Source organism: Leptinotarsa decemlineata, unplaced genomic scaffold, assembly GCF_025532065.1.
Source record: "Leptinotarsa decemlineata unplaced genomic scaffold, Ldec_3_MD MMD2_P_RNA_scaffold_2, whole genome shotgun sequence".
Taxonomy (NCBI): Eukaryota; Metazoa; Arthropoda; class Insecta; order Coleoptera; family Chrysomelidae; genus Leptinotarsa; species Leptinotarsa decemlineata.
In genome coordinates, this window is record NW_027412529.1 from 4440663 (window position 1) to 4463775 (window position 23113).

The 23113-nt window shown below is 35.1% G+C and overlaps 1 protein-coding gene across 2 annotated transcripts in view; it reads right to left on the reverse strand.

The window, feature by feature from the left end:
- Window positions 1–22147, reverse strand: part of kraken (serine hydrolase like 2 kraken) — a 35098-nt gene extending 12951 nt beyond the window's left edge. Inside the window, exons 1-2 of one of the 2 annotated variants that reach the window (XM_074181879.1) lie at window positions 21937–22147; window positions 19430–19486 (exon numbers count right to left, since the gene is read on the reverse strand). In XM_074181879.1, coding sequence (XP_074037980.1) covers window positions 19430–19486; window positions 21937–22042 — 163 coding nt within the window. In that variant the 5' untranslated portion in view covers window positions 22043–22147. Of the gene's footprint in view, window positions 1–19429; window positions 19487–21794 lie in introns of both variants that reach the window. The other variant, XM_023173580.2, reaches the window with a different exon arrangement.
- Between the last annotated feature and the right edge of the window lie 966 nt (window positions 22148–23113).

Below are 23113 nucleotides of genomic sequence, written 5' to 3' on the forward strand. Positions count from 1 at the left end.
TATAAATTTTTCACAAATGGTTAATCCTAATATGAAACATTAACATATTTTATTATTTATTATTGTTATTGGTGATATCTACTAAAAAACAATTAGAGTTGATTTCGAAACCTTTCGCTGAAGTAATGATCTAAAATGAAAGAGAACAGAGATTAGTGATAGTCTACATTTTCGCAATAATACTATTGGAACAATTTGGAACAATTTCTACTAACTAGCTTAGATATTATTCCATAGAAATATAAAAATATAATATTTTTTTTTTGTACACATCCAATTTAACAAAAGGAGATACCCTTATTTTTTGATAATAGGAAAAAAACAATGACTTACTTCATCACAGAAAAATTTGATTAGAAATATGACTGTGATGACAAAATTTACCTAGGTCTCCAATCGTAACTTTCAGGCCTTCAAATCTATTAAATTTAAGAATTCTAGCATTCAATTACTTAGGTATAGACCTGAATAATAATAACTATCTACAGCAAATCGCAAAAATAGTTATTTGAGAAAACTGAATATGTTTTTAATTGTAATGGTATACATATTTATTATTAAAGTTATGAATGAAAGACATACCTCTGTTAAATAAGATTCTTAATTTATTCCATCAATTGCTTCCTTGATTGAATATTTTTCTTTTGCCAATTGGGGAGTCATTTCTTTCATTTCTTCATCAGTGAGCCTTTTAGCTATGTCTAAGGTTACATCATTTTCTGTCTGAAAAGTATGTGTTTTAAGTATATTATTAGGAGATAAATAATATATGTATTTTTTTACCTTTAAAAATGCCAATTAGGTCATTTAATCCCAAGTTATTAAGAAATTCCTCCATGTCTAAAAATAAAAGAGATTATATTGCAATTATATCCAATACATGCTATTCATAATTATTTCAAAATATGGAATGAAAGAAAGTATATTATCAACATACCTTTGAAAACACTGAAAAACTTCAATCCACGTATAATCAAAAAGAAACTGTAAACCTCTTCGTCATTTCCTTGAAAAACACAAAACACATTGTTAATTCTTATTCCATTCGTGATTAGTTTACGGTTCTTGCGAAAATGCAAATGGTGCCGACCGGCACTCTATTCCTTAGAAGTATTTCAACTATATCATTTCTTTAAAGGAAACAATTCAATTTTTCAAACCAACAAATAATAAAAATATTGAAATGAAATTATCCATAATCTTGAAATTATTTCCAAAATTAGTTAAAGGTTTTGATATGTATTGTTGAAGTGAAAATAAATATTCAGTTGATTCAATTATATATTAGTGTCAAAACAGCACCCCATAGTGTTAAACTGAATTGGAAAGTTTTCATTCAACAGACGTACTTTTGATTTGATGAAATTATATTGTTTGACTCAACCGAATTATTTTGAGAACTCAATAAATGTTATTCTTGAAATGATCCACAATTCATTTGACTAAGTAAAAGACCTCTTGAATTGAAATATTAGAGAAATTAAAATGAGAATTTCATTTTGTCTCCGCGAAATTATCATCTAATCGATACAATACACACGTCGTTTGGATGAATGATATTTAATCAAAGTGATGAAATAAATTAGACTAAATAAATTTCTTTGAAATAACAAATCTTTTTTTTCCGTGTGTTCCCAAAATTGAAGAGACCTATGAAAGGAAGGCGTTTTGCGCCGATTGAGAAGATAAAAACCCCAAACTGCAGAGAGAGCTCAAAGACATACCAAATAGTGCATATCGAAACTACTTCGGGGATTGAAAAAAATGCTATCTGTTCTGTTTTTTTTAAATCTGTTTTTCCGTTAACCAGCTGTCGCACCCCTACGAACGACAATCCTCAAAAGTCGAAACTTGTGCGAGCTAAGGATTAACGAGGTATTACCTTTTAACGTGTGATTGCTAACACGTCCCCTAAGAGAATTTTGATGGGAACAAAATAAAAATTCATGAATAAATAAATAATTTTTGTGAAACATTTACTTACAATTTGTAAAAATTAATGGAAATATAAACATAGAATTTTGATATCACCGGATGTGTCACGAATTCTAAAGAACCTACCAAGTTTCGAAGCACAATAATGAATTGTTGATTAGGATTTAATCAACAAGTTGACTATTTGAATAAAATTATTTATCAATCTAATGTCTATAGACATAATCTGTTCAATAAATATATATTATACTTTTGTTAACTCAATCTTAAGTTGTAGCATTATAGTGTGATGGGGTGTTGATAATTCAAAAGTTTTATTTGTCTGATTTCTTATCTGAAATATAATTAAACTTGTAGATGGATTTTCCTAGATCACTTGCATTTATGTCTACAAATTCAGTGAAAAATTCGTACACACAGAAACTTTCAATAGAAAACAAGCGGAAATCAACATAAATAGTATCTACTTGCCCTTAATTGCACACAAATAAGGCCATTTAATCCAACTAATAGAAATAAAGCCATGACCATCACCAATTGAATAAAATCGGAGACAAATTCCATTAACGTAATGTCTGTTGTGAGGACAACCCGTATATCCTTTAACTGTCGGGCCATGTTAAATGATGAAATCAAAGGATCATTGACGTTGTTAATTTATCCCGCGAGGGACTACATTTCATAATGATTAATATTTATTATTATACCCAGTTTATTGAACACATTACACTTTATACGTGGCAATCATAAAAACATTTGGTGAAAAAAATTTATAGAAGCAGGTTTCTTATTGGTACCGTATAGAAGTGAACAAAAGTCATCTTGAACAACTTTTTACAAATTGGATAAGGAAAATCAATATAGACTAGCATCCAAACTTACTGATTCTCATTTATTTTCAACTATCTTTCAAAAAATGAAGGTTAAATTAGTCAGTCAAGTTTTCACTCATTCGGTAGTTACAGCGATTACCTAATACTTATGCCAGTTTCAATCAGCAATAGGGAGGAGCCAGAAACCAAACGCCTTATTAAATTACCAGAGCTTTTAAAAACACATTTACTCTTCAGTATTTTACACATGCAGAAGGAACTAACTGTCTAGAACAGGGGTCTCCAAACTACGGCCCGCGGGCCAAATCCGGCCCGCCAGTGTCATCAATCCGGCCCACGACAGCCAATGATTTACTGTCATCAATCTGGCCCGCGACAGCCAATGATTACCTAATTGTTGTTACTATTACTGTGATAAGTTGAAGAAGAAAACACAGAATGATAATTACTCGGTTTTATTAACTTGCAAGGTAAAACTTAACGACAGAAATGATGACAAAGAAAACTTAACCTAAGTATCTAAGTTTAAGCATATTAATATCTAACAAATAATTGAAATGAATCACAGTAAAACAAAAACACTAATGAAATTTATGTAATTGTGATTTTCCACCGACAATACTTTGTAGTTGTGGATCAATTTTACTTGTACCAATTATCAAAAGAGATTTAAGATGCTCATCGGTTAATTGAGATCTGTAAACATTCTTTGTGTACATCTTGGAAAACGTTTTCTCACACAAGTAAGTAGTACCAAAAACAGAAAACAACCAACGAGCAAATCAATATTTCCGTAAATCAATTAGTTCCATTTGGACTTCCGGAGCCAGAGTTTCAATGTCAGAATCAAAAGGATTTTGAAAAAGTTTAATTTCATTCGCAATGACATCAAAATCTGAAAAACGAGTATCAAAATTTATCTTCAAAGCACTCAAAGTTTCGATTGCAAAATTGGCGGGAAATTCACTCTCTGTAGTGTGGCTAAATATTTCACATGTTTCCAAATGTGTGAAACATTTTTTACGTAATTGCGATTGAAATAGTATTATTTTCTGCCTGAAGGATATGACATTGGTGTATAAATCAGGGAGAAGCTGATTTTCTCCTTGCAATCTCAAATTCAGTTCGTTCATATGATTTGTCAAATCGACATAGAAGGCTAATTTCCACATCCATTCACTATTTTCTAAATCGCCAAAAGGGCGCTGCTTCTCATTTAAAAAAATTTCGATATCTGCTCCAAGTTCAAAAAAGCGCTTAAGGACTTTTCCGCAACTAAGCCAGCGTACGGCAGTATGATATGGTAAATCATTTTCTCCAATCTGTTGAATAAACTCGCGGAATTGTCGGTGATTCAGCCCAGTGGATCTGATGGAGTTAACAACTGATATGACTGGTTTTAGAACTTCAGACATATCCAAACATTTTCCGCACAAGGACTGTTGATGAATGATACAATGTAAGACTAATGGTTTTGAACCACCATCATTTTCTACAACCTTTGACAAAAGTGCAACCACTTCTTTATTTTTACCATACATATTTTGCCTCCATCAGTAGTTATAGATTTCAAATTTCTCCATCGAAGGTTCTTTTTATTAATGGCATTTTCAACTCCCTTAAAAATATCTGCCCCAGTTGTCGTGCCGTGAATTCTATCAATATCAAGAAATTCTTCATACACTTCATAGCTTTCATCTACTCCGCGAATAAAAATCAACACCTAAGCAGTATCTGACACATCCGTTGACTCATCCAATGCTAGAGAAAACCACTCATGATGTCCATTTTTGTCAGACAGTTGAGATGATATATTTTCTGCGATGTCTTGCACCCTCCGAGCCACGGTGTTTGCTGACAAACTGACACTTTTAAATAAATTTACCTTTTTGGGGCATATTTCTTCGGCTACTGCAATCAAGCATTCTTTTATCATTTCTCCATCGGTGAATGGTTTGCCACGTTTTCCGATTTCAAGAGCCACACGAAAGCTGGCGCGAGTTGCAGACTCTTGTTCAGTTATTCGCTCTGGTAAAAAAGATTGCTGCGATTTGAGTCCGCGTTTCAAAGCTTCAAATTTTTCCTTCCGCAAACTTCCTGTATTCTTGGAGTAACTTTGAAGATGTTTCGATTCATAGTGTCGTTTAATATTATAGTCTTTGAGAACAGCAATGGTTTCATTACAAATTAAACATAGCGCCTTATTACTGGACTCAATCATAAAATACTGAAAGTTCCATTTTTCTTGGACCATTCTGCATTCACTGTCGATTTTTCGCTTCTTTTCCATACTAACAAATCACACATAAAAACAATAAGTCAAATCAAAATACTTTTATTGACGGGTGTTACTTTATTTCACAATAGACAGTTTCGCTTCCTTCGCCTTTCCTACGCAGACTAACTCGTAGTTGCGCCGCTAGCCTTTATATATGCAATTATTACTGCCATCTCGAGGTGATCGGAATACACTAGCTAGAACCAGAACTTTATCGAACCAACGCGGTAATTCCAAATATTCAATTACGCCACTACTCGCCACTAGATGTCGTTAAGTGTCACAATACACAATAATAATTGAAATGCAAAAAAAGCATAAGTTTGCTTAGGTCACGCACTTTGCGACTATCCTAGTCTAGAAATATAGTTAAGGGCAGAAATTGGCCCTTGGAACAAACTGAAAAAATCATTATGGCCCGAAGGCTTCACAGTTTGGAGACCCCTGGTCTAGAAGATACTAGTGAGATTCTATCTAATAATACAGATGCTGACATAAATAGAATGAATATTCTTGTGGAAGTTCCAAAAAATTCCTATAAACCTTCGTGAGTAGAGACAAATGATTATGGAACTCTAGCCACTCCCGAAGGCAACAGCTCGGGTGGATATCTTTTGAGAAAATGTTAAAAAAAAACATTCATGTAAAGTATGTACAAATTTTGAAACGGCGGCTAGTACCACACTGAATGAAACAAATGTATATAGTTATTTCAAGGTATATAGTAATACAGAAGCCATATACAGTATGGAAATTTATATATGCCTCCATATTCATTTTTACAAAGTATCATTCATCTAGAGACAGAGTTTCTTAATCATTTTGACAATTTATGTACCAATGATTGTATAGGGAACCAGTTCAAAACAATGTTTTAAAAAATCAACATTTCTCACGACGCTCTTTGAATCATTTATTTTCTCTTTTCACAAAGATAAGAGTTTATCATATTTTGAAATATAAAAAAAATCAAAAACTCATCATTCTGAAAAACCTTTAGAATAAATGAGCATAAGTTTTTGACCTAAATTGTATAATCTTACTATAGAAAATATACGTTTATTTCACCACCTTCTCTTATTTTTTATCAATTCCTAAACAGTTCACAATCGTATGAGATATTTATTGTGAGCTCCTCGTAGCAATGATGAAGTCAGATCATGGTCACATATTTTTTGATCGAACCTCGTGCAGAGGTGCACGATAGCTCTTAGCCTACACCCTCCTTCCCCGCCACACGTCAGCAAAAAATAAAATCTCGACCCAATACATCAAAGACGCCGACAGGAAGTGAATTTACTTGTGTCACCGTATAGAACATGTTTACTTCTATACGGTCAATCCGAATTTTAACTTTGTGCCTTCGCAAAAAACCTTGGGATTTTGTCACCTTTTTCAGTTTTTCAGCACTAACAAAAAAATGTTCGAAAAAACCTATTCTATACTAAATTAAAGTAGATGTCCCACAAAAGGCATATACAGAGTGGTCCAACGAAAAATATGCACGTTTCTTTTTTCTTTTTTTTGTAACTTAACGCAAAAATGCTCAGACAGGTCAATTTTGCTTTTGAGGGGGACACATTTTAGATGTATTTTTCTACCTGTGCCTTCAACCCTCTAGCGAAGGTGAGTAACAACCTTCAAATTTCAAATGGAAAGTGGGGTCGAGTGATATATCATTTGAAAGGGCACATAATTATCTTTCCAATGATACCTAATTTGTTGTATTTCACTCAAACATGTAGGTATCATGAAGAAAAACAACTGCAACCCAATCCTACTTCAGCAAGTGCTGAAAATGTGACCCATTTGCTTCCATACAATAATGCAGATTTTGTTCAAATCTATTCCTAACATTCTGTAGCATATCATGTGTTATACTTCTGCACTCTGCTGTAATTCGTTGCGAAGATCTTCTATGGACTCGGGCTGCGTAGCAAAACATTTATTTTCCAAGTGTCCCCAAAGGAAAAAGTCTAAAGACGATAAATCAGGTGACCTGGCAGGCCATTCGATGGGGCCTCTCCTTCCAGTCCACTGTCCAGGAAACCGGTCATCTAAAAACTCTCTTACCGGAGCAACATAGTGAGGAGGTACTCCATTTTGCTGGAAATGAAGCCGATCATCATCATGATTTTGGTCATTTTCAATTATTTCTGTTACGAGAGGATCAGTTGTATCTTCAAGCATGTTCAGGTACATCTCACCAGTTAAATTCCCAGGAATAAAAAGTGGCCCTACGATATGACTACCTAATATGCCACACCAGACATTGTTTTTTTTTGAGGGTACTGGGTATGGACCTCTCGGAATAAGTGTGGGTTACTGTCATCCCAGTAACGGCAATTATGCCTATTCACAGCTCCATTAAAAAAAATGTACTCTCATCGGAAAAGCACGTGTTGAATGATAGGTGCGGATCATCAATTAGTAGCTGGCTCAGTTGTTCACAAAATTGCAGCCTTCTATCAGAATCATCTTCATTGAGTTCCTGTACTAATTCAATTTTGTACGGATGAAATTTATAGGCTTTTAATATCCGTATTATGGACGAACGGGAGACACCTGAGGCTGCAGCAAGCTGACGGGTACTTTGAGTATGATCCAATTCAACATGTCCCAAAACAGCGACTTCCACTGCTTCATTTCTGATCGGTTTCCGTAGCTGGTGTTTCACATCACAGACAGATCCGGTATCGACAAACTTTTTGACTAACTTGGCAACGTACGAATCATTCACATTTTTCCCGGGATGACTGTTATTAAAGAGGCGAGCAGTAAGTCTAGCACAACTATTATGTTGATAATAAAGTTCAACAATTTCAACTCGTTCAGGAACGGAATAAACCATTTTTACAGTAAAGTTGAAATAATTTCAAAAGCAAACGAACTGAATCAATGAACGTTTGCCTAAATTCTTTTTGTACACTTATCTGTTGTTGTTATTTGAACCAAAAAACGCACGAGAGAAATTTAGGAATGTAGTAGTGATAAAAATGCCGTTTTTTCCGCATTTTCATTAACACCAAAAATATCGAGTAAATGTTCTTGCTTTTTTTATAACTATTCAAGTAAATACAACAAATTAGGTATCATTGGAAAGAGAATTTTGTGCCCTTTCAAATGATATATCACTCGACCCCACTTTCCAGTTAAAATTTCAGGGTTGTTACTCACCCTCGCTAGGGGTTGAAGGCACAGGTAGAAAAATACATCTAAAATGTGTCCCCCTCGAAAGCAAAATTGACCTGTCCGAGCATTTTTGCGTTAAGTTACAAAAAAAGGAGAAAAGCAAGGTGCATACTTTTCATTGGACCACTCGATATCAATATTGAAATTCAGACAATATTAGACTCGATAGAGTGCGCAAAAAAAAGACCACTTTCTGATACTTAGCGAAAAACGGGAGTAAAAGTTCTACTCTTTGCGTAACATAAACTTTCGATTTGATATAGCCCCAACAGAAAAATCGAGAGGAGTCAAATCCAATGAATGAGCAGATCATTCCAACGGACCGCGCCTACCAACCCACATGCCTGGGTATGTCTGATCCAACTGACAGGGAAGCGCCGTCCATATGGGCAAGGTCGTGCGGCGCACGACGGCGCCAAGGCGTTAAAGGCGCCCTTTGAGTTGGCAAAATTGAATAAATATTCAATCCAAAACTAAGGATTTTTTGAAACTTTACAAAAAATCAACATAAAAAATGTTTCTACCAATACCGATGGTGAAATTTTATTACTCACCAATGCTGACCGGTGGTGAAATTTGAAATTAATGCTATTTAAACTCCTACTTACTTGTCTTCTCTAGAAGTGTAGGCGCCGCGCATTCCCGGCAAGAGTTTTCTTGTTTAAACTTGTAAAACGTTATCGGAAAAGCGAAGTGGCGAAGAAAGGCTTCAGTGAGATGCTGGTAGATGCCAAAGAATTGGCAACTGCCTTGGACGTAGATGCGAAATTCAAAAGTGCAGAAACCTTACAGCCACGAAGAATAAAAAAACAATTTTCCTATGAAAGTGAAGATCAGCCAATTGAAAACCAAGAATTAAAATTCAAAGTCAACTGTTTTTTTGGAATGCTAGATATTACTCTTTCATCTGTAAATGAGAGATTTGAGCTGTTATACTCCCATGCCGATGTTTTCAAATTTTTGTGGAATACTGAGGATTTCGGCAAGTATTCTGATGAAGATCAATTTAATTTTTGTAAAAAACTTGAAGAAGCGTTAACTGACAAAAATCGAAACGAGAGAGACATAGACGGAACGGAACTTTTAACCGAATTGCAATTTCTACAAATTTGCGACGGAAAGGTAACATCTGTAGTAGAAACACTTAATTACAGTGCAAAAAATACTTGGCCCACTCATTCCCAAACATTACTATTGCGTTACGTATATTATTAACTATACCGATTTCTGTAGCTTCAGCCGAGAGATCATTTTCTAAACTTAAACTAATTAAGAATTACTTAAGATCTAGAATGCGTCAGGAGCGGCTAGAAAATCTTGCTTTTGTTTCTATAGAATCTGAGTTGTTAAAGGAGCTGAATATTGAAAATCTAATTAATGAATTTGCCAAAGGTAAAGCAAGAAAAGTTCAATTTCTATAAGAAATTTCCGTTTTCATCATAATAAGTGTATTTGTTTAAAAAAGAATCGCAATCTAAATATGTTTTATTTGATCTTCAGTTTTTTAATAATTTTAAGTAATGTTTCATAACTTTAACATAGTTTTTATTCTGTTCTGTTTTATTGTGCAATATAGCCAATATAGTGTTTAATATATTATTTTTTATAAGTGTGCTGTGTACTTATTGTTTTCTTCAAAAAAAAATCTAGGTAGATGTAGAAAAAATTTCATAGTTTTCCACGCTGAAATGGGAAGGAGTGATTGATTATAATATTTCTACCCTGGTAATTTTGATAAAGGCGCTTATCAATATTTCGCACGACGGCGCCGAAGTTACTTGGCGCGTCCCTGCCAACTGATACCATACTGGTCGAAAAAATGTGGAGGCGCACCATCTTGTTCGAAAATAACTGGATTTTTGAATTCATCTTGATTGATGGCCACGACTTCTTGAATCCATGGGTGAATGGAGTAGGTACCAGATAATTTCAAATATAAATCACCAGTCAGATTTTCCTCTAGACATATGAAACCGACAAAATGATTCCTACCATAATATGGAGGTATTTTCTTAGTTGACAGTGGTCAGTCAGAAATTCTACTGTTAAGCGTAGGTTTTTCGTGGTAATCGCCAGTGGCGGGGTGAGTGGCGGGGGGTCACTGTCTCTCTCTTATGGGTGTTTGACAGTCCTCCGGTGCAGACCACACGGCACTCACCCAGTAAAGTTATCGGTCAACTACCCTATCCCGCATCTGCGGGCAACAGGCGTTGGCCGATTTCAAGCTAGATGTGTGGTAGAGGTGTCTCGCAAGAGCCCTCGGCGGTTACTCATCCAACGCTGGAAAGGTAGCTTTCCTAACATGAGTGCCCCTCGGGGTAACGTAAGGGTATGCGGTGCAGACCACACGGCGTACACCCAAAAGTCGTTGATGAACCGCCCTATCCCGCACCTATACGGGGAATGGGCGCGACATCTTCGACATATGATGTGTGGTAGAGGATGCTCGTGAGAGTCCTCGACGGTTACTCATCAAACGTTGGAAAGGGAACTTTCCTAACATGAGTTCTAGGGGGGAGGTGAGTGCCCGCTCGCGGCTGGAGACTAGTGAGCCTCATCTCCAACTGGCGTTGGCCTCTTAGGGGCAGCGGCTCCGCTAGCGGGTAAAGGGATACAGGGCTGCGGTAATCCATTCATGGGTGCATTGCAGCCCCATTATGAGGCACTGGACGGCTTATGCTGTTCCGTGATCCTCGCCTGCTTCTGTACGGATCCAAGCGTTCGAGGTGTCGGGGCTTGCGGTCCTTCCGGGATCTAGTATCCGAAACTAGCCTTGGAGGGCACCAAGGCAGACGCTTGAGGTGTCGGAACCCGGATGGACGGAGCTACTAGTATCCGAGCTTAGGACCCCGGCCGGCCACTTCCGGGACCATATTCCCAATTGATTTGGCATGGCTGGCGGGGGCAGGTGTGCGACGCGAGCACTCTCTGGCGAAAGAAGAGCTTAGTTAACTTGTACGAACGTTCGGTCGAACGCTGCCGATGGTCCTGTCTCTTGGTTAGCCACACTAAGTAGATGTAAGGAAGCAATTCCGGGTTCGGTGAGCGGGAGGAAGCCCTGCGAAATCCTGTTGGTGTGGGGTGAGGGGCGGTACCCGCAAGGATTTCCCGAAAATCCACCCCTCCACGCCCGATCGCATCCAACGCCAGGGTACGTCTGGGGGGCCTAACCGGCCCCCCAGGCCCCCCGGTGCGGTCGTAACTATGACTCTCACTATGACTCTCACCCCGCCACTCTTCGGCGCCAGCTTCCCAGGGTCGCCCAGCGTGATCCTGGCAAGATTACATCTTTTGATTCCATCCCATCTCTTTAGGGATGGAGCATGAGTGTGGCGTTTGGCTAGTTCCGCAATTGTCGATGTCATCAGGCCGTAGGTGCCACTGGGTCCTAAAATTCTTAGATCAGCCGCTTCCTTGGCTGAAGAGTTGGCAATGCGATAATCTTTACTCCAGTGGTTCCCTTTAACCCACCTTAAGATAATGTTATTATCTACCGAGGCTTTGGCTAAATCTTGGTGGCACTCTAGTGCTAGCCCTGAAGTAACACGTTGTCTGTTCAAGGCTAGTAGGGCTTGCCTACTATCAGGGCAGATTGTTGTTTTTGCCAGAAATTCCTTTCCTGATTATTTCGTTTGTGGCGATTGAGAGACCAGCCAGTTCTGTTTGAACTACGCTGGTATTTTTTCCCATTCCCCACTTAACCCTTAGGCTTACTGATCTGGAGTAATTTCCACATCCTAAGCCTTCTTTGGTTTTTGAGCCGTGTATACATATGCGTATTGCATTTGTAGTTAAGCGACGTTTCGGAGACTTTAGTCTCGAAGATGAGCCCCAAAGTGGTCGACCTACAGTAATCCAATGCTCGAACACCTTTCTCATGCCTGAATGCTGATTTAATATGTGACAAACACGTTCTTTTGACATGTTCATAACATGCTGCCATATTCAACGAAAGTCATTTTTGTGGAGGAAAAAAAATCAGTTTTTTTTATCGACCTTTTTTGGGTAATTGTTACCTTCCACAATCTGAAAAAATATAAAATTATAATGGAGAACTTTATACAAGTGTAGAAGGGCAAACTTTTTAGTTTACCCCGATAAGTTACTGCGTAAAAATCAAAGTATTTTTCACAAAGAAAAATCTTCTATTTATCAGTAACTTATCGCATTTAACAATTTTGCCTATCAAAAAGATTATTAAGAAATGATACTTATCTTTTACGTTTCGGAGGCCAAAATCTGCCTCCGTCTTCAGAAATGGATAAAAATTCGAATAAATTCGCAGTTATTCCTTTTTTGATAGCTTATTTCTTTACTTCTTCGACAGATGTCAAAGGAAGTTTTGAAATATGCCATCTTTCTCACTTAAGGAGTTTCCTGTAGTGCTTGAGTTTTGTCCTTAAAAAAATAGAGAATTGAAATACATTTCGAGCAAAGGGTCACAAGCAACCATTTTTATTTGAAAAAAAAATAATAGCACCCTCTCTACGGCGAGTTATGTCACAACATTGACTGTTGTATCAAAAAGTCCTAAAAATGATTCCTTTTCATATTTTTCAAAGGCATTTGACCGAGTAAACCACAATTTGTTGTTGCATAAACTGAACGCTATAGGTATTCAAGAAAACATTCTGAAATGGATTGAAAATTAACTAGCCTGCAGAGAACAATTTGTAAAATATTTGTCTACAGGTCCTGATGGAATTCCGCTATTCCTAATCAAAAAATGTATTTTTACCCTGGTCAAACCAATTCACATGATATTCAATATTTCCTGGAAATCGTCGATCTTTCCAGATTATTGGAAAAACAGTTTTTTGAAACCTATTTATAAAAGTGGATCACATAATGATATAAAAAATTATCGAGCAGTCTGCAATCAATCAGAATTACCCAAATTGTTAGACAGCCTAATTACAAAAAAACTAACATGGGATTGTAGACATATAATTATTAATCAATAACATGGATTCAGTAGTGGTAGATCTACCAGCACAAAACTGCTAATTTATCAACACTGTATAATAAACGCCTTCGAAAATAGACACCAGGTGGATTCTATTTACACAGATTTTTCAAAGGCATTTGACCGAGTAAACCACAATTTGTTGTTGCATAAACTAAACGCTTTGGATATTAAAAAAAAACATTCTGAAATGGATTGAAAAGTATCTAGCCTGCAGAGAACAATTTGTAAAATATGGTAACTCAGTATCTTCCTCAATCACAGTTTCATCGGGTGTACCACAGGGTTCTCATTTAGGGCCATTGCTTTTCAACCTATTTGTAAATGACTTGAAAGATGTTATTCTTCATAGTGAATTTCTTTTGTTTGCTGATGACCTGAAGATGTTTAAAGTTATTCATGATTCAACTAATACAAAACTATTACAGTACGATTTGTCTGGCTTTGTTCGCTGGTGTGATATAAATCTACTGCAATTAAATATAGACAAATGTCAAAAATTTACTTTTTTCCGAAACAAAACTCCCAGTAACTGGCCATATGAAATCAATCAATCAGAACTGAAAACAACAAACACAATCAGATATTTAGGAATCACTCTCGACCCAAAAATGTCATTTAAATCCCATATATTACTATACAGGGTGTCCCTGGACTTCCTCTTTTCCTCTCGGGAATGTATAGATGGGGTCAAAATATCACCAGTACTTCATATAACTTTTTTTCCTAAAAGTCTTCGTAACCAAGTTACGGGCCCTCGAAGTTACAAAATGAAAAATGTTTTTCTTTGATAACTTTTCAAGTGAATATTCAAAATCATCCAAATTTTGGTAATTGACTAAACAAATGAATTCCGTCGATGAGCTTTCATGCAGGAGTCAGTTGTTTTGCTACAAAGTCAGGAACGGACTACCCCGATGGTCCACACCCAAAACTTTGAAATGACAGATATTTTTCAATATTTTTCAACAAAATAAGGTTACTTGGACAATTTTATGAATAAAAGTACTCGTGTGGAAAGTCGATCGGAGCAACGAGTCTTGATAAAAATGTAGTTCTACTCGAAGACATCAAACCCGCTCGTCCACCATTATTTGAAATGAATAATTATCAAAGCAGAAATAATAATGATAACGTTAATTCAACAACAGAAGAAATATCAAGTTCTGTAGATTCGTGGTGTTTTTAAACTAACAAGCTACTCTACTATGAAATATCGAATTCATTCCATATTTTGTATGTACATAATACGTGTGGAATAATCACGTTTCGTGTTGATCAGTTATCTGAATCTCATGAAACTCAACATTCGAATGTTTCAAATTCTTCTTCACAGCTAAACTGTTGAGGAGTTTCACTGATAATTATAATTTTATGGGAGAAATTCTTTAACACGAATCTAAATTTAGCTGAAAAAACGCACTACAAAAACGGCTGCACATGATCAGGTGAAAAATATCCAGGGAATAATTATGTTCCATTTCTTTCACAGATGTTGACAAAAAACCTTTTAGAAAGTTTTGATAAAAAATGAGAAACTGGAATGCGATTTTGTTTTGTTGAGTGGTGCGTTGTCATATGACTATCATTGTATTGTCAATATTATATAGGATATTTTGAATTTTTTTGATATGGCCGAACAGTTTACATTCAATGAATATGCAGATATGCATGTATTTTATGGACGAGCATTTTGTAATGCTGCAGAAGCTCGTCGTCTGTATTCCGAGCATTTTCCCAATCGAACGGTACCGTCAAGAGAAACATTCGAGCGTGTCGATCGCAGCTTGAGGGAGACAGGTATGTAATAATTGATAATTAATTTGAGCACGTTGTTTTATTTCGATATTATTGTAGGTACAGTTTTGCCAAAACGAGGTGGTGAGGGCGCTCCTAGGACTGTACGTACCGTTGTATTGGAGGAAAATATTTTGGAAGCCGTCGCTGATGATCCTTCAATGAGCATCAGAAATCTATCAGAACAGTTCCATACATCCAAGTCCACTATTCATAGAATAATTAGGGAACAACTGCTCCACCCATTTCACATCCAGAAGGTACATGCCATGACACCTCAAGATTTTCCAGCACGACTGGAATATGCCAATTGGTTCATGGATAGGCAACGAGAGGATATGACTTTTATTAATCGAGTTTTATTCACTGATGAAGCAGGTTTCAGTAGAGATGGAGTTATCAACTCTCATAATCTCCATATATGGGCGAAGAAAATCCCCATGGGATATTGCAAACCAAACACCAACGGAAATTCAACGTGAATGTTAGGGCTGGTATCATAGGAAACCATCTTATAGGACCATTCGTTCTACAGGACCGATTGAATGGAGAACGTTATTTGGAGTTCATTCAGAACGATTTGAATGGACTTTTGGAACATGTTCCATTGCAAACCCGAAGAGATATGTGGTTTATGCATGATGGCGCTCCTCCTCATTTTAGTTTGATTGTGCGTGACCATCTGAACCATATTTTCCACAATAGATGGATTGGTAGAGGTGGGCCATATTCATGGCCATCGCGGTCTCCGGATTTAAATCCATTGGATTTCTTTCTGTGGGGGCATCTAAAAAGCCTTGTTTACGCTACAACTATTCACACAAGAGATGCATTGTTGAATAGAATAACATTACATTGTGAAGCCATACGAAACGACCCTGGAATGCTATTTCAAGTACAGAGAGGGTGTCTTCGCAGACTAAGAAAATGTATAGAGAGAGAAGGTGGTCATATCGAGCAGTTTCTGTAGCGGATTTTTCATTTCTGTTTGCTCTTGAGGCTCTTGAGTTTCGTTAGTTAAACGTGTTTGCATTATAAAAATTCGTTATGAACATTTTACCTATCATTTCCATTTTCCTTAAAAACTGATATTTTCGAATAATGGTAGACATCTCAGGATAAATGTTGTTGAATTAACGTTATCATTATTATTTCTGCTTTGATAATTATTCATTTCAAATAATGGTGGACGAGCGGGTTTGATGAAACTACATTTTTATCAAGACTCGTTGCTCCGATCGACTTTCCACACGAGTACTTTTATTCATAAAATTGTCCAAGTAACCTTAATTTGTTGAAAAATATTGAAAAATATCTGTCATTTCAAAGTTTTGGGGTGTGGACCATCGGGGGTAGTCCGTTCCTGACTTTGTAGCAAAACAACTGACTCCTGCATGAAAGCTCATCGAAGGAATTCATTTGTTTAGTCAATTACCAAAATTTGGATGATTTTGAAAAGTTATCAAAGAAAAACATTTTTCATTTTGTAACTTCGAGGGCCCGTTACTTGGTAACGAAGGATTTTAGGAAAAAAAGTTATATGAAGTACTGGTGATATTTTGACCCCATCTATACATTCCCGAGAGGAAAAGAGGAAGTCCAGGGACACCCTGTATATTACTTCTGAAGCGCTAAAAATGTTAGGTTTCATTCTTAGATCTGCAAATGAATTATCTCTCACTTCAATAAAAATCATATATTGTTCAATTGTGAGATCAATAATCGAATACAATTCCACAATTTGGTTCCCGTCATATCATGTGGATATTGATATGCTTGAAAGTGTTCAAAATAAGTTTTTAAGGTACTCTGCATATTAATTGGGATATCATATTGGTGAATATGACTATAAAATTATATTGGACATTCTTAACTTGAATACTCTGGCTCATAAAAGATTAGAAGCAGATCTTACACTAATTCATAAAATAATCAATGATAGCATCAATTCCCGGAACTTGTCGAACCTATGACTTTAAATGTGAATTCCCTCTTTCAAAGGTTAAGAGGGGAGGGCAGTTTAGTATTAATTAATTTGGGGTAACTCGGGCTGAAAATGAAGGAGTTAGGTATTCAAGATCAAAATTTGTCAACATTTCAAGGTGGCCGTTTTTATGCACCTGAGTCTATAAACCGGACATGCTGAATCATATTTCTCTTGTCAAGCTCGCGAACCGTATTCTTTCGATACGTGACCTGTATCCTAAACAAAACGACTCTCAGGTTGAGATGAACGCTCTCAAGGCAATGGTAATTTTGCGATTCGCAACAAAAATGCGCATATTAGGATAATCATGAACGCGCCTAAATTCCAAAGAAACTACTTTTATTTCTGTTAATATTTCTAACTCGAAGAGAGATCTACGAAGAAACAAGTTCCTTACTGGGGTACCAAAAACCAACCCGAAAATGTTTACATAACGGGCATATATAAACAAAACTACGTGAGAACCTCAACGTAATGCCTCGACTGGAAAAAGAGACAACAGTACTCGGACACGAGCTGAAAAGGGACAATAGTACCGATATTTACATCAATCAAAATTAGAAGGGAAGGAAACTGTGACCGGCAGTAAAAATCTTGATAGATTATACATCGAGCCGGCTGTGAATGACGTGGTTGTTTGTGTATAGCGGGTGGTAATTTTCGGGAACCAGTATAGTTGAGAGAAAAGTTTCGTCTGGTGCGGTGATGTTTTCTTTTAGACTGCTGAGTGATTTTTTGTGGAGACGTCAAAAATGTGTTTTTTCCAAACGTGCAGTCGAATTGGTTTTTTGTTTGAGAAGCTGCCAAAAATTGATAAAGGTTGAAGCTACAAAGCTGCGCTTTCAACACTGGTAAGTTTATTTAATTGTTTCCGAATGTAAGTCGAAAAATTTTTGGTTTCTGTTTCCAAAATACTAATTTATAGTATTTTGGTTTTTCACTTTTTGTCAAAGCGTCAGTTTTTATTGTTTACCTGCAATCTGTCACGTAACGTATTTTTCTTCATAAAATGTTTATAGGTACTTTCTGTCTCTATTTTCGAGTTACTTTTACTTCCCTATTTTCGATAAAAAACCATTATTATTAAAATAGTTTTTTGTGGATCTTGAAAAAGTAAAAATCGTGCTGAAGTTGCTACATAAAAACAAAGCATTGCCTATTTTTCGAGAGAAGTAAAAAAATTGCCAGTGGAATTTCTGTTACTTTACATGCAACAAAATTAAACTTTGAACGGTTTTTGGGCGGAAAATTAACAGCGTGCTGGGACTACTTTTTTTTTTTAAACTGCGGCGGAAATGGAACAATGTTGGATGAAATGTAAAAACAAGAACTATAGGTAATTCTAGCTTTGACTCTGAAAATTTTAGAGACCAAGGTAATTGAGTTCTATCAACGTTACACTATAATTTGATAATAGTAGGGTTATTTTCTGAATTCAAAGCAACTAACTCTTATTGATACACTGATAATAAGGTCTACAGGATTTTTTATCTTCGTATAACATTCTCAAAGAATACACATTTATCACTTACCAAATTATTATTGATGAAAAATAGAAAAAAAAAACAAATCCCAAACCAAGACTTGATACTTTTTCATAGATCAATCTTTTCTTTTTTCATTGACTTAACTAAGACTTTTATGAAAAGTAGAGCATGCGCAAAAAAGAGATGAATTTAGGATGCCGCCATTTACAGTTTTCTTACAATGATACCTTTATCCTTTATATAATTGTTCCTGTATTTATTTCTGGGGAAAGTTGCAGGTCGAATATTCCAATTATTTATTCCATGTACAGGTGGATAATTAGGAGTCTATTCATTAACTAAAGTTGTAGAAAAGACCTAAACATCATTAAAAGGTATCAATAGATATGATATGTGTGATTGATGACTTGTTTACTTTATGGTAATTCATGTTCACTTATACCACTGGTCTAAATACCACCGGTCGTAAAATAAAATTTTTCAGAGGTATTTAGACAAAAGTGTTTTTATTCATTTCATTTAATAGATATGATGCTCAATTAAATGAAAATAAACAATTTTAATAGAGCAAAATAGATAAAAAATTATAATTAGGAGTCTATTCCACAGTTTTCCAATATTTTTTATTTACCAAAGTTGGTAGACAAACTGCGTCAATAGATATAGGTCCAGATGAAATTAAAATCACCAATTTTAGTTAAGCTTAATAGTATAAAAAACGTAACGTGAAGTATACTACTCTGTTGAAGAAATAAGGCGAGTCTTTATTTTTTTCAAAAAACATTTATTTATTCGTCAATTTCTATGTTGTCTCTTTCGAAGAATTTAATAAATACAGTTGTACTAGAACCACATTGAACAATGACTGCATGAAGATTATAATAGTGGTCTGCTAGATAGAAGTGTTCATCTATTTCGAATCTTCAAAAAATATAAATTTCTTATATGACTCACCTGCAATAACTCCCCAAGGTACAGGTACTTTCACTTCCTCAAAATCTGCAGACTTATCTGAAATTAGAAAAATATCAAAACTGTCAATATATTTCCTCCAATTCAAGTATATTCTTATTCAAAACGAATATTTTTTTTTTCATCCTCCACAATCTGAAAAAATTGTAATGGGGAACTTGATAAAGGCAAAATTTTCAGTTCGCCCAGATAATAAGTTACTAAAGAATACAAAGTATTTTTCGCAAAAAAGTTCCCTTCATCTGTAACTTCTCTTCTATAAAATATGCCAATGTCGTTGATTGATTTCTGAAATATTCGATGAAATACAAGGTATTCTCTGTTGCAATTTACCCAGAAATTGCATCAGAGAATATTAAATATTGAAAAATTTGTAAAAAATGAAGACAACATTTTTTACACAAAAAGTGACACATGATAGTTTTTGTTTTTTTTTTGGTAGTATTTAAAAAATATATATCGTAAATTCAATTTGTTTAAAACAAATTGTTTATTAAATGAATAAAGAAAATATAAATTGAAAAAAAGTTTTTTTTTTTCAGAATATCAAAGAGAAATTTTAAAAAGTCGTTCCTTAACATTCATATTTAGTAGCAAAAAAAAGTGTTAATCAACAAATGCGTTTTTAAGCAATAAAAATTTAAAAAAAAACTTGTTTTTAAAAATCATAATATTCATCACTGATAAAAATCCCCCCCAAAAAATTTCAAATATCTTATAAACAATACATTTGTTTAAAACAATTTTTTAAACAAATAGAGCTAAAGTTATGAATAATAATTTTTATGTAACTTTAAATAATAAGAATACGAATAAATTTGAATATTAAAAAAAAATTCATTGCTTCAATTGAATTTTTCACTTTTTAACGTCTTTGATTAGTAATAAGAAAGTGGAATATCAAAAAAAAATTTTAATTTTTCCAATGGGAATCTTTTTTGAAGGCCTTCAAGAAAGGCTCCAAGAAGTGAACAGAATTTGTTTAGTTTAAAAGTTATCAGGATTTTTATGTAAATTTAAAACTTGTAAAAATGAATGAATTAACTAATGTATACCTAATAAAATAATCCCCTGATTATTCATTTTTAATCAATATAGTATCGTTATCTATACAGTAGATTAACTTAAAAACGCAACAAATACACTACCTCACAGGTTGTGCGAACATTAAAGTAAAATACGACTCCAACTTTTGAAATGGCGACCTATCAGGAATGGTAATTTGTGAGAAAAAAAGTAAAGCATTGTAGGCAAATGCATGATCTTAACCTTCAATAAATTTTTTATCACAAATAGTGATGACTTTTGATATTTCATTTATAGCACTGTATTTTAAACAATTTTGAGCTCTACAAAAAATTACTATAAATTGAAATGTCTATTTTGACTGGCCTGATAATACATAAATTGTATATGAAAAGATAAGTGTACTTAAAAATGATGATAAAGGGATTGGGTATAACTCCCTCTACGAAGACGTCATCTGTTGACTCATAATACTAGACTCTGTGCTCTGGTTTCATCTGGTTAAACATTATCGTCATTTATTGCTAGTGTTTAGTTTTTGATGATGCAATTTCCGTAATAATTGTGGAGGACATATTTAATCTGCATTTAATCATTATAGATTTCGATGTCTTCGACGTACAAAGAAGGCCTTATTTTTAGTATTACCCCCGTATCATCAGTCTAACAATCGAGGATCCTACTTATCAATTCGTAGTATCCAAATTATTTGTTGAAATTTGAAACAGCAGACGATACACTTAGTTGTGATACACCTAGGTATTTCATTCTTCATGTAGGGCATACAGGACACTTTTTTTTCACTGTATTAAACCAAAGGGGTAAGGTTAGGAACAATTTCGCGGCGCTCCATAATATGATATTTTGTTTTTATGCCACTTAAAATCTGAAGTTGTATTACTTAGATAAAATAATATCAGCATAAAATATTGAACATTCATGTGAACACTCCACAAGGAATCGTTATTTGGCTCAATCAACCACGGAATATATTTCAAATTACTCTACTAACCTCACTAGCGGTATATAATAATACACTTAGGTACCTCAAATATTGACGATTGATAGTTATTTGTACTATAGCCACTTTTCTAGTTTCTTAAGCAAAATAATCCTACAGAATCATATTTCAATGTTGTATGATAGTAAAAGTGTCAAATCATCCTATGTCTACACTCTGAACTTAATCATTCAGAGTGTAGACATACGGTCGTCGAAGACAACAGAAGAAGTGTTTACTCTGTAACCGGAAAACAGTTGTTCCATGTTCATCCCGAATGAATCCCCACCACCAAAATTTGATTTAAAAAAAAGTATTTACCTATGTGGCCGTTCATGGTTCTGCTAATACTGTCAAATAATTTTGATGCAAAACACAATTTCAACGTTTTGCGTGTTGAGAACGAAAACTAAACAATTATACTTTCTTATCGGTTATGCAAACAAAACTCGCATTCTCTTACCGCCAAGACCTTTGATCTTCGAATCGCGGGTTATGTCTCGATTTCGCTCTTTTATATATATATGAATGCCACGTACGTTGGGTGAGAATTTGTTATTCATTGACATTGAGTATATTGATCAGCTGCGTGTCAGTACGATGATTAATCTTATCATCCTAGACTTGTACCTAGACATTTTTTTAATCTTGACGAGTGACGAGACATGATTGCGTCTGTCTAATCATAGATCATGACATAGGATATGACATTTACGAGATTACGAATTACGACATTGTCGACGTTATCAGTGCAGCCAATGAAAATGGCGCAAAATACCGCATCGCTTCTGATAATGTTTGCCGCATTAGCAGACGAAACCTCATGTATAAAACCTGATGACCACGGCTAATAAGCTCGGAAACATTTGACAATTTGACCAATAACATTCTTTCAATTTTCAATTACAGAAATGAATTATTCTCAAAATCCCAACAAAAACCACCAAATACTCGTAAAATTCTCACAAAATGCCATTACTAAACTCTTACTGCTTACTGCAGGTCGATGAAGATATTCGCAAATGCAGTAATGAAGAATGAAGGTCACCATCGGCGAGTCCGTCAGAGGGCGCTGGAGGAAGATAGGTCAAAACGACATTTAACATTTAAATAGTTATTAAGTGCCTGAGAGATGGAAATAATGAAGAATATGATGAATTAAAATAATAATTATCTGAAAAATCAGACAGGAAATTAACAATGAGTGTCTAATTAAAATGGATATAGAGACTCATTTGTAAATGAAAAAGGATAATTAAATATATCGAAATATAAGTTTAGATCAATAATAATTCACAAACAGTCGTTGGGAAACTGTCTCTGCAAATGCCGAATAGTTTACAAATTTACCATACGTTTTGCCTCGCCTAGCTTTTGCATGCCTCATTCTCGTTTAAATATATAAGCACCTTGTGCTTCCACCACAAATTTTTTTTGAAACCTCAGCCATATTTTCTCGATAGGATGATTGCGAAATCATTTCAATCACGTTTTCGTATGCCACGACGTCATCAAACATTGAATCGTAGAAATGTTTGCTTTAGAAAGTATGTTGAAATTATACCCGAATGACGATATGAGCTCTATGATAATTATTCATTCTTAAATAAAACGGACAGAAAATGTGGAAAGTATTATTC